Below are 19577 nucleotides of genomic sequence, written 5' to 3' on the forward strand. Positions count from 1 at the left end.
CCGACCCGACCGTACTGTATACAACCTTACTTTATCGTCGTAATTTATCGTATCGTATGAATTTATATATATTTTTTCATGATTGTCTATTTGTGATCCTGTTTGTCTTCGTCTGTATAGATTTTAATTAGTTTTTGGCCTTATTAGTTGATTTCAATCAATCGCCAATGCCGGATGAATGTCGTCATCTATTGGAAATATAACTACAACCGATTGAACTGAACGCGAGAGTCGTAGCAACAGGAAAACCATTTACTATAGGATGGGTGCTTCATTATTTTTTTTACTTGTTTATTTGACTAGTTGTGTGGCGTTTTCTCTAAGCTGTCTGTTGCTACGGCTTTAGTAGGCACTCAATTACAGAAATGATATTTTCAAATGAAGTTCAGCAAGGAAAATGAAGGATATGCTGCTTGCAGAAGTCATTATTGATCTATATTTTTTGTAAAAACAAGTTGTGGTCAAAATATCCGACTTTTTTATTAAGGTATTCTAAAAACACCCTTTATATATAAGTAAAAAGTTTGTAATATATTTGCAGTAACAAATTTCTCAGTATTGCTTACATTCAGCGGCATTCCAAGTATTTTAATGTGACGTTCATAAATTGGACCCCACATTACTTGGCATAACATAAAGCCAAACTTTGACAGTTTTGGTTTGACAGCTGTCAAAAAGCAAGTTCATTAAAATTCAGCGTAAGAATAGTTTGTTTCGCACTACCGCAACAATGCCACACCCGAGCGACTGGAACTGGAAATGTAATTTTTTTATTTGTGAGTGTTAGAAGTTGAGAAGTGTTAGATATTTAAACAGAACAATGCAGGCCCCTGGGATGCATTAAATTATGTCGCCTGGTATGAAATGCTATCTAGAAGTGTTCAAATGAAATAAAAATGCATATAGGCGGGTTATGTGGAGAGCAGTTAATAGGTAGATATAAAATAGCAAAATACTATTATGAATAAAATGAATAAAAATCTTTTGAGAAAAGTGTTTTATTGAAAAAGTCATTTAACAAACCGCTCACTTTTTAAATCTATTGTTATACCCTGAACAGGGTATATTAAGTTTATCACGAAGTTTGTTACACCCAGAAGGAAGCGTCGGAGGCCCTATAAAGTATAATAAATGATCAGTAAGTTGAACTGAGTCGATTTAGACATGTCCGTCTGTCTGTCTGTATATATACGAACTACTCCTTCAGTTTTTAAGATATCATTTTGAAATTTTGCATATGTTATTTTCTCTTCAAGAAGCTGCTCATTTGTCGAAACTGCCGATATCGGACCACTATATCATATAGCTGCCATACAAACTGAACGATCGGAATCAAGGGCTTATATGGAAAACTTCCGCATTTTACTAATTTGGTGTGAGTTATTACTCATAGAAATAATTTAATCTCCGAAAAAATTGTTCAGATCGGTTCACTATAGCATATAGCTGCCATACAAACCGAACGATCGGAATCAATGGCTTGTATGGAAAATTTTCGCATTTGACGTGGTATCTTCACGAAATTTGACATGGATCTATTTTCTTTATTAAATAACCTTAATATTTCTAGCAAACAACCCGGCTAAAAAGCATTAGTTAAATGTTTTCTTTTTTTTTTTTACTTACTTTTTCTTACGTCTTTAGATTTGATTAAACACATAGTTACTAAAAGAAATGCACCTGTGAAGGGTATATTAGCTTCGGTACAGCGTAAATTAACGTTTTTTTCTTGTTTTTAATATAACTAATTGTATAGATCTGATAAAAATCCGGCTCTAACTTATTTTTTCAGTTTGGTCGGATATTTAGATTTTTTTAATATTGATTCTAATGAACATACTCTTGGAAATATATTTCTCTACCTAATGATTAAAATTGACGTTGTCATAGATTCGAGAAAGAACTCTACAAAAAATCCTGGTAATTTTCTACCCATTTAGCTAATATACATACATACATATATCTTCCTGGGCTTGTCGAGTAGAGAAGTACCGCAAAGGAAAACAGTCGCTTCTATTTCCTTCCTTTTGGTGGTCAAGACCAGCTTCAATAGCTATATGTTAGGTAACTGATATTGATTATCATTAAGACCAGTTGACTGTTGAGCTTATTAATATCTCCGCAGCATTCATTCATTTCCCCATTTCAACAAGTCTTTTTATGGGCTTACCATTGAACTTGACTTTGAAGTTGGCAAAGGTAAGCGCAAAGCAAAGCAGAAATCTATTTTTTTCACTTTACTTTGGCTTTTGTCTGCTTAATTATATAATGTGGACGCACTTGCCTCCTGATGTGCGACTTTCAAATTTGGGATTTCACCGGCGCCCACTTTTACTTTTTCTTCCTCACCCGCATTTGGGAGCAGGAGGCCCAGGTGTCTAAACACTTGTCATGTGCATGCATGACTTATATGGACAGACATGTGCAAAGATATCTACGCACGATGTACGTATGTTTGTATGTATGCGTATAATTGCAATTGTTGCAAGTGGCACGCTATGCAAGATCGCGTGTTGCAAGTTTACAGCTTCTAATAGTCTTTTGACGCCTCTGTTAATCATTTCCATTACATCATCGACATATCACTGAAGGATGTATCGATGTATCATATGATATATTGAATGTGTGGAGAAAACCAGATTTTGATATTGCACAATACTGCAATGGATAATATGTGATATTATTGCAATACGTATCTTGCAACATATTCGTGGAATAAATACGTAATATATTAGATATTGTTCGGACAAAAATTTAATTTCTCTTCAATTGATATTATCAAGACGTTTTGTAAGCAGTTTCCGGTGGATTTCAATGGATTCCGGTAAAAAACAAATAAAGGTAAGGCCTCAGATTGCACGACCGATGGCATAACCCTGACTATTGCTAAGGCGAATGATTCATCATAGCGACTGAGAATGTGCTTCGGCAAAGCAGGAATTCAATTTTCTTGAATTAAGTGGAAATTTGGGTAATTAGAGTATAACTTCGTCCGTCAAGAGCCAAATCAAGCAAGAACCATTTGAATATTTTTTATTTTTTTTAAATCTACATTATAATTTCCTATATTCTATTCACTTGCACACAATTATTTGATTACTCTTTCTATAATCCATTCTCTTGTCAATTCATAATCCATTTACCACCGCCTAATTAACACGTAATCGATATCCGCTTTATTCGCTGGAGTTTTAGAAAGTCAATGAGCCGCACTAAAAGCTGGTACACGATTTCAATATAATTGAACATTGTCTTGGTTCAATTTTTGATATGTCAACGTGATTCATAATCAAGTGTGAAATCGTGGTGTGTTAGCAATCTAAAATTACGCAAATGTATGTTGTGTAAATGATAATGATCTTCAAAAAAACCCATAAATGAAGGTAAATAGGTAAGTGTGTTGGACACATCTTAAGTCACAATTTAAATGAATAAATGTGTAGAATTGTAGAATGGATATTTGCATGCTATTTCTGCAATAGTGTCATGTGTAACGAACAGTGAGAGTATTCATTGATTGGGTTATGGCAAGTAATTTTGCTATAAAACTCTTTGAGTATAGACACGCGTCACTTGTCACTCATGCTAAGAATATTCAACATGGAATAAGTGAAGCTTTAAAAACAAGTCTTGCATTCCCTTAGATATTGTAACGCTACACGATCTCATTTAAGATGAAGTGTCTCTTCAAAAGAGTTTAATTTGGTTGATATAAAAACATAAAATCAAAAACACGGTAAATAATTTTTCTCCAAACATGAGTTGGGTTTCCCCAAAATGTCGCTAGAGTCACATATTGCAAAATTTTTATGAATTAGACGTGAACTGGTTTAGGATCAGAATGTGAAGTCTCAGTTTTAAACTGAGGTATTCACCGGTGGTGAACTATTCAATGCAAGATGGGATGAATCAAGTGCTTATGGAAGATAAGATGGCTTCTGGAAGCTGTCAGTATGCTTTACTCATGACGACCTTCATTTAAGATAACATTAAAAAAGTTGGTTCCATTTAAGATATTTCATATTTTAGGATAAAATAAAGAAATTTTCTATAAAGGATTGGTAACAGAAAAATAGTTGAAAACAACGAGCTGCATCAGCATTTGTGCTAAGAACGACATTAACTAAGACAATTCGGCCCACTTGAATATATCACTTATTGCGAGGGATCATATTAGAATTAGTTCTGATCAAAATCAATTCTAAGCGTGCTTCGACTTCTGATTATTCATTCATTACTAAGCTAGCTCTTGGTAGCGTCTTTCTTTACTGGACATGAGAAAAGAAAGTAGTGATTTCTCTCACATATGGTTCGAAGCTCAATGGAAAGTTTGTTAAGAGGCTAACCAGTGTGATACTTTCAAAAAACCGATATTTTTATTTTTTGCTTATTCGATAGTTTATACTTCCAAAAATATCCTGTGAAATCGGCAAGGTCTTGAATATCAACGAGAAATTGACCGATCGGCTTCAAATTGAAACCGAGTATTCTTGAATAAATTTTATATACAATGACCTAAAATTTTTGGCATTTTTTCAGAACTGCGTCATTTTGTTAATTTTTGATATTTTTCAAAATAGGTCATTATATAGTAAATATATTCAACTTTAATAACCTTTTTGATTTTTTTTTTTGTTTCAGCTACTCATTCGGCTGGAATTATGTCAGAAGTTGGGGAATATTTTCTTTTTGTAATCTCTGAAGACAGCACATAACTCCGTTATTTTTCAACATTTTTGTAAAAATCTTAAAATATAGCTGAAAATGAACCTTATTATGTCCAAAAAACTTCGAAACATTCGTTCGAGTACTTTTTTTTTAAATTCACGAAAATCGCATCATTGTTCATGGGTTACAGTGGAACTAAAATTTGAGCTCTGTCATCTATAAGGTTTCGTTTGATGTTGCAGCATGGAGTTTGATGAGAATATTGACCTAAATATACGTTAATAAACCCTTGTATATTTTCAATAATACGTTATTTTTTCTCCGGACATAAGTTGAACTTCCTTAAACTGTCCATAGGTGTACATATTGCAGAATATATTTTATGGATAGGACCAAAATCGATTTGGAGTCAGAAGGTGGAGTCTATATACCTCTGAGCTAATGAAAATAATTGTAATTAAAAATGTAAGGAATCAATCGCTTGTGGATAAGGGACTGATTTCTAAACGTTGAACGTGAGCTTAACACATTACGCTTTTAATTTCATTCCGTCTTGTAAGGTATTATGGTCTTAGGGATTCGTTAATTCAGTACATTTGTAAGGAATTAAATTGAAAAAGCGACTTTCGTTGGAGGTAGATCTGGAAATCAGCTCCTTATATCTTTTTTATCTCTGTTCTGTAGCACATAGTTGCCGGAACAACAATGGTGTTCCTCGCGATTGGTTCGAAGCTCAATGGAGGTTTTGTATTATGGTCCCCCTCTATCAACTCTAACCTTCTTTACGCGTTGGACTACGATTAAGGAAATTATATATTAACTTATTCGAAGTACAACATCTAAATACTCTCTACAAACTGCAAGATCGTAGAAATTGCAAAGTATTTTAATTGAATGGGAAGTAAGTGAAAAATAGCTGGAATGATTCAAGGAGCATCTTATGTTCAATAAATTAAATAGCTTAATCAAAGGGATTCTGACTGCTCAGTATCTAATTAGTAACCATGCGGTACAGCTTTTGTCTGATCCTAAGTTGCCAGGAGAGAAATTAGTTTAAATTATCTCAGCTTTTCCTTCTTCAAAAATCCATTTTATATATTTTTTGTCCTGAGTTTTGACAGAGTTTCAAGACTCTTTTAGTATAAATTGATTGTATTAATTGGCCATTACTTAATCATGCTACAATTTAAATTTAATTTAGTTACATTTAAGAGTTAAATTGTACAACATTTTTTAAATGCCTGCCAATTAAGGCTTCAATTCGAAAGTGTCAATATTCAAAGTTTGAAATATATCAACAAACCGTCAGTTATTTATTTTTTAAATTGATAGCTTCTTTCTTGCGAGTCAAGTTAAAGTTTTTCAAGCGATCTTTCTTTAACAAATCCTGGCTTGAAGCGACACGGTCTTGTTTTGTAGGCTCAGCAGTTGGCGCAATTCATTGAGCATGCATATTTAATTTTCTTTCAATTCCATCGCTAGTGCTTTGACTACAAAACTAGAAATATAGTACAAATTGCTAGACACCAAAAAGGCAAAAATGTGGCACGTGTTGGGATATGGTGGGACGCACCAGCATGTGGGTACACGCTACCACTGGACAATAATAACAAGTTTTTCATATGCATCAAAATGGGAGGGAGTTGTTTGTCTGATTTGTAACGGTAAAGGCAAATATGCTTGATTTCATTTTTTTCGAAAATCTAAAGGAGCGATGCAACTGAGCTACGAGTGTGTGCTGCTTTTGAAATATTTCCAAAACTTGTCGCAGACACGCCAAAGAATTAGCTTATTATATAGAAAATAATGCGCTCAAATAATTCGGTGCGCATTTGCTCAATGCAAATTGGGGATATTCAGGCAAATGCAGAGTGGGCAGTAGACACATGGCTTACATATAGAGACACAAGTGCATATGTAAAATGAGTTTTAAGTAAATTATTGCGCCACTTAAATGACTGGCAAAGCAATTGGTGCCACCAAATTATAAACTGGCCCACTTAGTGACCGTTGAACGCCCACCGTAAAAGTGGCAAGTGTCTCGTGGGGCCGCAATGTAATTAGGCATTTTGCGAACTCGGACTCGGACTCAGAGGCTGCGATGCTTCGACATGCGCGTCATAAAATTTTGGTTTTAGCAAAGTATTTGGATTGGCAATTATTGATACACGACAACAAGTAGCGTTAATGGTGGCAACAACAACAACAATAAAAGCAATGCCAAAAACAAGAAATTAACAGCAATGGGCTTGCAAATTTACCTTATAATCAGCGAAGAAGTGGAGTTGAAAGACCAAAAAGCAAAAATAAATTAGAAAAAGTAAACAACACACACACAAACAAACGTAAAGAGCTTACGCATATCACGGTGGCTTTAAGAGGCTTGTTGGCGCTGCGTTGTCTACCGCTGCAGCAGCGCTTAGACAGCTAAGACAGCCAGCTAGCTAGCCATTTAGCCAGCCTTGCGAACTAGTTTTGTTGAAGTTTATAAAAATCGTAACATTTTGCCAATTGGACAACAGTCGTGTGTTAGCGCCGCCAACGTTGGTGCAAACAACAGTTATTATCGAGTAGCTGTAAACGGAGTAGTTGGAAACGGAAGTGCGCGTTTTTTTTGTTGCTTGTGTGTGTGAACGTGCGCGTGTTTAAGTGCCGTTAAATTTGCAATTCTCAACAATAAGGATTCACGCATCCTTTTTTAAACCAAAGAGAGAATATAAAAAATCAGTGTCATTATGCAGGCGAATGCGCGTTTATTACTACGCAGTTTTGCCGCGCTGCTGTGCTTGGTGGCGCATGCGCAGGCCACATATAAACTGCAGGAGCGCTACAGTTGGACTGAATTGGATTTTGCCTTTCCCAGTCCTGGTTTGAAGCAACAGGCGCTCGCCAGTGGCGATTATGTACCACAGAACGCGTTGCCTGTCGGCATGGAACATTGGGGCAATCGGCTGTTTGTGACCGTGCCACGTTGGCGTGATGGTAGGTGCAAAGATATGTGAAAGGATATTTTGTGAAGTGATGTAATTTTCCCATTCTAGAGGATCATTTTATAATTTGAAAGACAAAAAAAATTTTTAAAGTTGCAGTTAAAAGTCTGATTTCTACTCAGTTCAAAGTGAAAGTATGTCCTATTGCATATACTGAAACCAAACATTTGAGTTTCTGCATAAAGATTATATATTTTTCGGGTTTAACACTCATTAAGGATAATAGTATGTTAATGATTTGATGACACTTTCCAGTCTAGTTCGTACGGATATCTCTGATTAAATATCATTTTGAATTACTTGTTAAATATAATATTATTCCGATTTTCAACCAAATTCAAAGTAAGAGGAAGAAATAATAATAATAATAAAAATAACAAAAAAAAAAAAACAAATATGGGGAAAGAGGAGCAACAGTAGTCAAATTCTTTCTTATCTGATATAATTTCATATATATGAACTGTGGTAAAAAAATAACGGAAATTTTTGTTTTTTGAAAAAAAAAAAAGTTATTAATTCATGCACATTAATGTTATCGCCATGCTATCTATGTGTAATGTAAAAAAAATCAAATATTCCAAGTATAATGTTGATTATATTGCTGAAAACATCTGGTGTCATTTTTACAGATTTCGATTTTTTAGAGATCGTATAGGTTTTGAAAAATTCTAACACAACCAATGTGAGATCCAAAGAATTTATAATTCCTATCTAATAGACTTTTCACACTGGATCTAATTGATCAATTAACCGTCGATCGATCGATTTACCATACAAAATTAAAATCTTCATTCATTTTTAAATGAATTTTAATCGACTTGGAAATGAAATGCAACACTGCGACAAAGACGGAATTTTATTTATATATGCGTTCTTTGGCTGCGAGTTGTTGCTCACGACTAAACGACGGTAGATGTCGCTGATGAAAATAGCAACCAGGTGATGAAACTTACCAACTTCTTATGAAAAGCAAAAACAAAAATGTATTATATATTCGATTATAGAGTCGCCCGGCAGTGTGAACGGCAAAAAAATGGTTTCTTAATCAAAAATTTAATTGATCAATTAATTTGGCTGTGTGAAAAAGGTTAATACGTTAATCTAATAATTATTCCGTGGCTACTGAGAAATTATATCCTTACAATGTAAATAATGTGCTTGTTATTGAACTCTACTTTGAAAACCTGAATATTGGACAAAAAGCTAAAAACCTCTGTCAAAAAAATAAAAGAGAGAGAGAGGACAAGGCAAAGCAATAATTTTAGCAAGAAACGAAATCGTTAAAAATTCAATAAAACTGTTATGGAGTCTATAAACAGTAAAGTTAACAAATCCTTTACACTAAAACTAACGGAATATATTTTATATTCCTCAAAAAAGAAACGTCGTTTTCTACTAAAATTTAAATTCGATTTCAATATTGTCAAGATGAAGTTAAGTTCAAGGCTTGCTTATTACAACCTCACCTATATCCAATATAATTATGGAAAATTTTCTCTCGTTTGCGAGCTTTTTTTGTTGGGTTTCGTCAATTTGTCAACTTATATTGCTACCAAAAAATAATGAATTGTTTTCTACCTGTAGTTTTTTTGTAAAGTAGCAACTCAATCGCTCGTTAAAAGCAAATTAATCAATCACTTCATTATTTGCAAACACACAATCGCTACTCTTTACTTTACTTTACTTTAACGAATGCCAAACAAATGGCTATGAGCTTTCAATATGATACGCTTACGAATGGATTATAAGCATACATACTTATCCAAATGGCTTTAGAAAACAAATATAAAATGTGGACAACAACAAAACACATTTCATTTCAACAATTAGAGTATATTTGCCGCCAAACAAGGCAACAATATGCAAAAAACATGACAATTCAATTCAACCAAATATTTCAAATCACTCAAAATCGCAAATCATTGCCAGAAAGTTTACTGACTTCTTATTCATAAAGCGGCCAGGTGGCGGCGAATGAGTTGTATATGATATTTTATGGCTATTCAATTATGTGTCATATAAATCACAAGTGCCCATATGTAAATTACTAGTTAGAACAACTTCAAAACAGCCACACACTTTTGAAAATGTTGCATGCAACATGTAGCATGCTTAAATAATATCGATCATAACAGGCTATTTGCATTTAATAGCATCGAAATCATGATTGAAAATATTGCTGCAAGCGTTGGAAAAAAATTAAAAAAAATCTCAATTCGTTTATATTACGCAAATCTCGCTGTGCCTAATCAAAATCTGGCCGCATGGTGTTTGCCAAAGTTGTAATCAGTATGACGACAGCAATTTTCCGTTAAATGCTGATCACAACTAGCATTGACTTCTTATTATAGCTGGTGTAAATATAAGCCTTTGATTTAATTAAAGGCTGGCAAGAAAATTGCTTGATGAGTGGTGAATGTGTAACTGGTAATAATTTTCCATTAAAGTTAAGCTTTTGATCTATGATTGATTTTGTTTTTAATTAAAATTCGTTTTAGTTAAATTAATTGAGCAAAGTTGTTGGCTTAATTGAATCAATTGAGATTAATTCATGAATTAGTTAGATAAAAATAATTCTTTTTCAATATAGTTCATATTCACTGAATTGAATTAAAGTAAAATAATTTATAAATCATTTAGATAATAACAATTTTTTTTTTTCAATTAAGTTCAGATTAATTTATTTTAATTAAAGTCATTTCAGTTAATAAATTAATTTAATTTAATGTAAATCAAGTCAACTGAATTTAATTTATTTCAAGTCAATTTAATAATATTCCAGTAAACAGATTGGGGAAAAAGAACGATTCTAATGATTCCTTAGTCGATAATGAAATGTTGTCTTATTTAATCAAACATATTTTAATTTCATTCTAATTATATAATCCTCAGGCAAAGCAATTAAATTTAATTGACTTGAAATCTATTCAATTAAAAAAAATTAAACGATGCTTCCTTTTATTTCGATTCTAAGTCATTTGTATTTCATTTAAGTTAAACATATGAAAAAACAATTTTATACTTAGTTGAAATAAATTCAATTAAATACAATTCAATTCAATTAAATATAATTTAATTCAATTAAAAATAATTTTACTCAATTTATTGCAATAAATACAACCCCAAATCAAATTAATTCATTTCCACGTCAAAAATTTACGGTTTTTCAATCTTATGTCACCAGTTTATCTTTTATTATTCTCATCACACAGTTTTTCTCAAGCACTCTTTTATTTTTGTAATCAGAGCGCTACATTTCAACTCTCCGAAAATGGCACCCAATTTGCTGCATATATGAAGGCACTTAAAAAAATGGCGTCAGACTTAGGCGAAGTAATTTTAAGAATGTTGTTGAATTGTGTTTATGGAGTGCAATTAATTAGTAAAGCGGTTTTGAGAGGGTTCAATGATTTTTTGTTTTGTATATTTGAACATATTGGCGGCAGTTCAAAGATTCGACTACAGGATCACAGTGAATTCGTTTTATGAAGTCTATGCTGTTGGTCTAATTTTTTTATAACTTTTACCAATTGTCAATTTACTTGATAGTTGGCTAAGTGACAGATATTGCTGAAGATAATTATACAGAAAAAATGTGGAAATAAATTTTTACGAATTTTAAACGATTTTCCGGTTTATGCCTTCCTGCTATACTAGGTTTTCTAAAGTGCCTCAATAAGCACTACCTTTTTTGTGAGTATAATGCATTACTTTTTTAAAGTTTTTAAAGATAATAATAGAAATTATAATTTGATCAATTATATCGTTATATACTTGTTTTCCGCAAAACGTTGCTCAGATTTAACAACAATCCGGTTGTAGTACAAGTCTGAATATATCATACATAAATCCGCAGTTGTACAAAAAGTGCTTCACCAGAGACTGGCAAAAACTAAAATTTAAATTTAATTAATTTAAGACATAAAAGTAAAAGCAAATACAAGTTGAAAAACACAACACTGCAGTAATGAATTTGTTAGGACCATAAAAGCGCAATTTTAATTGCATAAAAATGAAACAAATAAAGACAAACCACCAGAGAAAAGCTGACAAAAAGCATGGTGCATGCGAAAAAATCCCAAATGGGTAGACCAAATGCGTAGCGGATAAGTCATTTAATAAATATTTACAAATAAACTGCTAAATGTCCACCAGAAATGGCTGATGATTGCCAATGCATGGATAAAGACATGATAAAAATGTTATACAGTGGGTTGGAAGTCCTAAAAAAAATTTAATAATATATGATATTACGGAATTCCTAACCTCAATTTGATTACCAATTACATAGGAGACCTAGAACTTGTACAGTGTTATCACATAATATTAAAAAAAAAAATTAGCCTTTTCACACAGCCAAATTAATTGAGCAATTAAAGCTTTGATTGATAAACCAGTTTTTGCCTTTCACATTGCCGTCGACTCGATAACCGATCATCTGTTATATATTTTTGTTTTTACTATTTAATAACAAGTTGGTAAGCATATTCAGCTGATTGCTATTTTTAGCAGCGACATCTACTGTCGCGTGAACAACAACTCCCTGACAAAGAACGTACATATAGATAATTACAAATAAGGTCTTTGTCGCAGAGTTGCATTTAATTTTCAAGTCGATTAAAATTAAATTAAAAATTAATGTAGAAAAATGAGTTTTTTATTTTGTATGGTAAACCGAGCAATTAGCTCCTGTGGGAAAAGGCTATAACGAACAGATAAAATTTGTAGGTAGACCAATAGCTGGACTTAGGATTTACTCTTAAATTTGTAAAAATAACTACTCCATAATTCACAGATTTACTTTAGTTTGATTGGCCTATCCTTTGGTAAAGCCAATCAATACCCACAACATCAAGGGTTTAACAAGTAGTCCGCATTTTTTTCGTTTCACAATTTTGCACCCGAAATTGAAAATCTATGACCACACAACTCCTTTTTCGATTGCATAAGTTTTTCAATATAGACACAACAGTGTGTCCACCACAATTATCCACCGTTAGCTGAGCGCATAAATTAAAACAGCTCACAACCGCCACCTGTCATAAATACATGGGCGGCGTGATACTATTTTTGCGGCTTTTTGGATTTTTCTTTCAATAACCGTAGATGTGTCGGCAAAGCTATTATTATTAAACTGGAATTTTTCCTTTAACGCGTTTGGTTTTTCTTTATTTTCCTGCTTTGCCTCTTTAGCAAGCGCAGCTATTTCGGTTTAAGCGTCTCATATTGCCGCACAAGATATTGTGAAAGATATTAGAAGTCCATGTCCATTTTCAGTGGACATGCGATTGAGCTGCCATTGTATGTGCTCACGAATATCCAAGTGGCAGAAAATTTTAAGCAAACAGCGCAGTAGGTGTGGCAAAAATGTGTGAATGGTGCTTAAAAATTTAATCGACATATTTGAGTTATTAATAATCAATCTGGTACATTATTTACATAAGCACCTATTAATTTACGGAAATTATCAAACACCAAAGATCAAGAAAGATCAAAAGTAGAGCTGCGCTAAGGGGTTTTAACGATCCATAATTAGGGTTTCCACTGCTGTGCTGCCATCCAATTAACGTATCAGCCTGTTTCGAGGTGGTTAAACCATAGAGGGGAGAGAAGAAATAAGCTGATTATGCTTTATAGCCGAACCGATTTTTAGAGAGTGAACAAGTCTAAAATTTCACAGCTGTGTATAGACCAATCAGGAGTTCTTTGAAATGAAATTGAACCAGCGAATCTACTCGGAAAGATCAAAAGAGAACAACATATATATTTCCAGTAGTTAATTAAGAAAAAAGCGGACGCCAATATAGGATCCATAAACTTTCCAAGACAGTTAACCTCCATTAAGGGTTGCTTGACAAAATAAATGTTAGAGAAACCACTGCGGTTTTCAGATCTCACAAACGCAGAGCGTACCACAAAAATACCTTTGGATAGTTTAAGGAAAGGTTTTTAGGAAATAAGGAATGGAGAATTATCCATATCCCTGAAATGCCACCTTCAAAATCTTGGAAAAGTAAAATCGGCAGAATGAGCAAAGGATGATGACAGATTAGAACACCAGCCTTCAGCCGGGAGAGATGGTATATCTTCCACAGTTCCATAATAGATTTAGGAATTTTATGGAGTTGTGGAATGCTGCTTAGTTGGGACTCACGTGGGACACAATGAATCCAAGTATGGCTAAAATGTGACTCACTGTTGTCAGGTATTCTTGAGACCTGCCTTTCCAACCCATCATCCAACTAAGAATCCAAACACATCGCAAAGTGTAAGGGAATTATGGTAATTGCATCACAAATCTTAGAAAATTTTCTACATTAGCAGTGGTATGAGCTCTTCTTTTAGCAGACGTTACTAATTGAACTGTAAAGGAGGTTGATGGAGTTATTGAGCTCTTCTCTTACACAAATTTATATTACCATTCTTTCTTAAAAAATAAACCTCACATATGACAATATCAGGACAATATACTGTGATAAAAATAGAAAATATATGTTTCCACCTGTTCACCACTCATAAAAGGTAAAATTTATTTGTACATGACATATTATCTATTACAATCTCCATATGTGTGAATTGCCAAATTAAATAAATCAACTCGACAAGCCTTAAGACATCAAATCAACATGATTTAGGCTGTCAAGTTAGTCATGGATTATCCCCAGGCGGCGAGCTATCAGACAAGTCACACAGCGGAAAAGCTTGACAAGCTACTGTCGAGCGTAACAACTACTGCTTGACGGTGTTGAACGAATTACGAGAGTAGTGCAACTAGTCACTTTAGTTAATAACCATTTAGCAATTAGTTTATGTTTGACAAGTATTGAAAACATGCAGGCAAATTAATTTTGAGGTAAGTGGTAAAAGCCATGTTTATTTGCTAACCAGGCAGTGTGAAATTTGAATTTATAACTCAGGAAAGGATGCCGACGTAGTCCAGCACGCTGAGTGACTGACTGCAATTAAGTGGGTGCCCAATTGAGTTGAAGTTGGAAATTGTATTTCAAGTTATTTATATTAAATGGTGTTTTCCTTATGACTTGAAAAGCTTTTTATATAATCCAAAAGACATTATTTAATGCGGAGGTAATAGAAATAAATATTTTAAAGCGATAAAGTTCAGGAGCCCAATGGGTGATCATTGAAAGCTTCAAAGCTTTAACTTAAAGCTCCTGGTTGACGCTTGATAGCATCAAAGCTTTAACTTAAAGCTCCTGGATGACGCTTGATAGCTTCAAAGCTGTAACTCAAAGCTGTAACTCAAAGCTCTTGGTTTATCAATGAAAGCTTCAAAACAATAACTTAAAGCTCTTTGTCGACCCCTGAAAGCTTCAAAGACACAACTTAAAGCTCTTGGTTGGCTAACGGAAGCTACAAAGCTGTAAATTAAAGCTCCTGATCGACCCTTGAGCGCTTCAAAGACATAACTTAAAGCTCTTGGTTGATCAATGAAAGCTTCAAAGCTATAACTTTAAGCTCTTGGTTGACCCTAGAAAAAACTTAAAGATCATTTTTGATAAATTTGTTTCAAACTGAATTTTATTAGTCTTTCGAAGTGAGAAATTTTAAGCTATCTTTCCGAATTTAAGATCGTTGATTAAATTAGAATTTGTAATTACAAATATTCTACCAATGGAACAAAAGCAAAGGCTTAAATGCTGCTTTTCCGTACCGGAAAAGGAAATAAGATGCAACCCTATACACCATATAGGTCCCTTTATTTAAGCGATTAGTGCAGACCACAAAGAATTATGAACGATTATGAATTCCTTATATTTGTAAGTCTTATTAAATTAGTACTTCCTTCGTTCATAGTCTAAAGACCACTAACTGATAAGAATATTTATATATGACCCGTGGAGAGACTAATGCATACACCTGTCAACAACTCATTATTTTTATGACTATGATTTATTAAATTCAATTTAATATAACATAAATCAAAATTTTGTAATTAATATGCCTAGCCATATCATACCATATCATAGATCCACAACTAGCCCAAACATGATTTAACTGACACTTAATTTAATTAATAATATTAAAATGTGTAAGCTGTCAAGACAAATAAAACATAAAGCCTATGAATAACCATTAGGCAGCAAATTGCCTGTTATTAAGTTATCATATATTTTATTGGATATCAACACTTGAAGTCGAAGCGAGTCCGCGGCGACGGGGAATTACACGCTTTATAAACTTGAGCACGCGTTTGTGCAATTTATTTAAAGAAACCAGTAGTGGCAAAAAATATGTTAAACCGCGATCATTTATTCAAATAGACGCCACTTGACAACTTGCCGCCGATTATGATAGTAAAAAAATAAATTACTTGTGCAAAAAAAAATCTTTAAATTATTGAATTGAATTCAAAATATTTGATCATGACTGCATTTACTACATTGTAAAGCTGCCGATCGGGGTGTGTCCAAATAGATATCGACGTACATGAACACACACGAGGCTGGTTGACAAATACAGCAATTAACGCCAAATCAAATTAAAATGTGTTGACTTATGTATTTAAATAATTGAGATTACAGTTACGGCTACTACGAGACAAGTTTTTCTATTTTTTTTTTTTGTTTGTATAAATTTATTTATTTTTTAGTCATTTTAAATGCAATTTTATCTTGGAAAATTGGTGCTATTAGTTTAAAATAGCAATTTAGTGGAATTCGAACCGGTTTTTGAGAAGGAAGAATTTAGCAAAGCGATTTTCGGAGATTTAGGAGGATTTACGTACTATTTCTATCATACTTAAATTATTAGAACTTAGTCAGTAGCTTCAATTTGCACACACAACTTTCAAAGCTTTTAAGCTTCACTGTAAAACAACCGTACATAGTTTTTATGAAATAAAAAATATTTGAGACATCTGTTGAGAATTATAGACTAATTTAGGCAATTGAATGAAATATTTACGCAACCATGATGAGCTTAATAAGCTACCAAAATATTTAACTTAAAGCTCCTGGATGGCCAAGGAAAGCTTTAAAGCTTAACCTCAAAGCTCTTGGTTTACCCTTGAAAGCTTCAAAACCATAACTTAAAGTCAGTATCATGAATTTTCACACAAAACTTTCAAAGCTTTTAAGCTTCGCAGTAAAATAAGCCTTCATAGCTTTTAAAATTATAGACTTAGTTAGGTAGCTTCAAAGCTTTAATTTAAAGCTTCTGGATGGCCAAGGAAAGCTTTAAAGCTTTAACTTAAAACTCTTGGTTGACCATTGAAAGCTTCAAAACCATAACTTAAAGTCAGTATCATGAATTTTCACTCAAAACGTTCAAAGCTTTTAACTTTCGCAGTAAAACAACTCTTCACAGCTTTTCAAATTATAAACTAAGTTAGATAGTTGAATGAAGTTAGGTTCCGAAGGTATTAGAAATAATATTTTAAAGCGTTAAAGTTCAAGAGACAAATGGGTGATCATTGACACCTTCAAAGCTTTAACTAAAAGGTCATAAAAGATCAAGGAAAGCTTCAAAGCTATAACTAAAAGCTCTTGGTTGACCCTAGAAAGCTTCAAAGCTATAACTCAAAGCCCTTGGTTGACCCTTGAAAGCTTCAATGCCCTAACATAAAACACTTTTTGGATACATTTGTTTCGAACTGAATTATATTAGCATTTCGAAGTTAGATATTTTAAGCCATCTTTCCGAATTCAAGATCGTTCATAAAATTAAAATAAATATATTTAGAACATTTCTTAATAAGACAAAAGCTCCCGCAAATTTTAGTGAATATAAAATTTTCTGCGTTTAAACCATAATTTCAAATGTATTCGATTTAAAACAGGTTGTACTCAATTTCAGCAATCATTAGCATTCAACAAATGAATTCCTTTCCTAGCTGACATACGAGTTCCATATTTTATTAATACCCACTTATTTAATCTCCTTCCAGGTATACCCGCTACATTGACTTATATCAATATGGATCATAGTGTGACGGGCTCGCCGGAGCTGATACCATACCCCGACTGGCGCAGCAACACAGCTGGGGATTGTGCGAACAGCATCACAACGGCGTACCGCATCAAAGCGGATGAGTGTGGACGCCTTTGGGTGCTTGACACAGGCACTGTGGGTATCGGTAACACCACCACCAATCCCTGTCCATATGCCGTGAATGTCTTCGATCTGCAAACGAACACGCGCATACGCCGCTACGAACTGCGTAAGGATGACACGAATGCGAATACTTTTATTGCCAACATTGCCGTGGATATTGGCAAATCTTGCGATGACGCGTACGCTTACTTTTCCGACGAACTTGGCTATGGTTTGGTGGTGTACTCGTGGGAGCAGAATAAATCATGGCGCTTCTCTGCACACTCATACTTCTTCCCCGATCCGCTGCGTGGTGACTACAACATTGCCGGCTTGAACTTCCAATGGGGTGAGGAGGGTATCTTCGGCATGTCATTGTCACCCATACGTTCGGATGGTTATCGTACTATGTTCTTCAGTCCCTTGGCTAGTCATCGCCAGTTTGCGGTGTCGACGCGTATTTTGCGCGATGAGAGTCGCGTTGAGGATAGCTTCCACGATTTTGTGGTGATGGATGAACGTGGTCCCAATTCACATACGACTTCACATGTTATGAGCGATGATGGTATTGAGTTATTCAATTTGATCGATCAGAATGCGATCGGCTGTTGGCACTCATCCATGCCGTATCAGCCACAGCATCATGGTGTCGTGGATCGTGATGATGTTGGACTCGTGTTTCCGGCCGATGTGAAGATCGATGAGAACAAGAATGTTTGGGTGCTATCCGATCGTATGCCTGTCTTTTTGATCTCCGATCTGGATTACAACGATGTGAACTTCCGTATCTACACCGCACCATTGAGTGCCTTGATTGAAAATACAGTTTGCGATATCCGAAATAACGCTTATGGTCCATCGAACGCGGTGGGCAGCACCAGCTTCTATGCTACTCCTACGAGTTCGAATAACGTTTTTGGCACACAATTAGGTTTCGTTGGTAATAAAGTTTATGGTCCACCAAATCCAGTGAGTCTGCCAAAACCACAAACACGTTTCACCAAACAATATCTGGCGCCACTACCCTCCAAGCCTGTGCTTCAAGCCGATTTGCCACGTGTGGCCCCACCCAGCCGCAATTATTTGCCACCACTGATGGGCACCGGCTATAGTACAACGCAACGCTCCGAGGCAGCCAAGGCATACGTCTTCAACAATGGTCTATCCTATGAGACTGGTATTGGTGGTCCACATCTATTCCCACTTCATTCGGAGGGTTTGCGGAACTATGTTACAACACGCAACTCTGGTTGGTGGGTGCATCATTGAGCTATGGATGCTTCACAGTCTTCGCGTTTTCACTTGTCACCTCTATGTAAGCCAATTTTAACCACGGACCAGTCGTCTTCTCAGTTAAATAAGTTCATTTAGTATAATTTGTGTGACTTTGTTGTTTCTTCGCGTACCTAAGTAACCTGAGGCAAAGCTACACTTTCGTAATAAAGTCTAGTAATTGCTTCCTAATTGATTTTAGCCAGTTATAATGTTGTAAATAAATAAATATTCATTGTTTTTTTTTTTGTTTTCCCATCCATATAAATGTACATACAAATGTCTTATGGTAATTTGTAGCGATAAAGAGTCAATGTTTTAACAATTAAGTTGATCGTTTTGCAAAATGGTTCCCAAATAAAACTTGTCATAAAATGGAATGTGTTTTCATTGAAGGATTGTTCGGATTCTTCTAGATCTTCAATAAGGTAAGGATCTTACTCCGAAATCATAAATAGGCAATATTTGTTTCTCACTGTTTTAAGAGAGCCTCTTTCAAAAGTGCAATGTCGCTAAAACCAAGTATAATAAGAAACTATGTATAGACTACTAGGGATCAAAGAATTATAAAATGACATTTAGAAGATTTACAAG

The 19577-nt window shown here is 34.3% G+C and overlaps 1 protein-coding gene across 1 annotated transcript; it reads left to right on the plus strand.

Annotated features, from left to right (window-relative positions):
* The first annotated feature begins 7165 nt into the window (after positions 1–7165).
* On the plus strand, positions 7166–19358 carry LOC105212218 (protein yellow). The gene is made up of 2 exons (XM_011184078.3): positions 7166–7650; positions 17566–19358. Exons 1-2 carry the CDS (start codon positions 7404–7406, stop codon positions 18978–18980), a joined length of 1662 nt encoding a protein of 553 aa, XP_011182380.1. The 5' UTR covers positions 7166–7403; the 3' UTR covers positions 18981–19358.
* The last annotated feature ends 219 nt before the right edge of the window (positions 19359–19577 follow it).

This window comes from Zeugodacus cucurbitae, chromosome 5, assembly GCF_028554725.1.
Source record: "Zeugodacus cucurbitae isolate PBARC_wt_2022May chromosome 5, idZeuCucr1.2, whole genome shotgun sequence".
Lineage (NCBI taxonomy): Eukaryota > Metazoa > Arthropoda > Insecta > Diptera > Tephritidae > Zeugodacus > Zeugodacus cucurbitae.

Bases quoted from the DNA above. Each gene is read 5' to 3' on its own strand.
- LOC105212218 (XM_011184078.3), top strand. From the start codon at position 7,404: ATGCAGGCGAATGCGCGTTTATTACTACGCAGTTTTGCCGCGCTGCTG. The intron at 7,651-17,565 runs GTAGGTGCAAAG...ATCTCCTTCCAG, and splicing joins CGTGCCACGTTGGCGTGATG to GTATACCCGCTACATTGACT.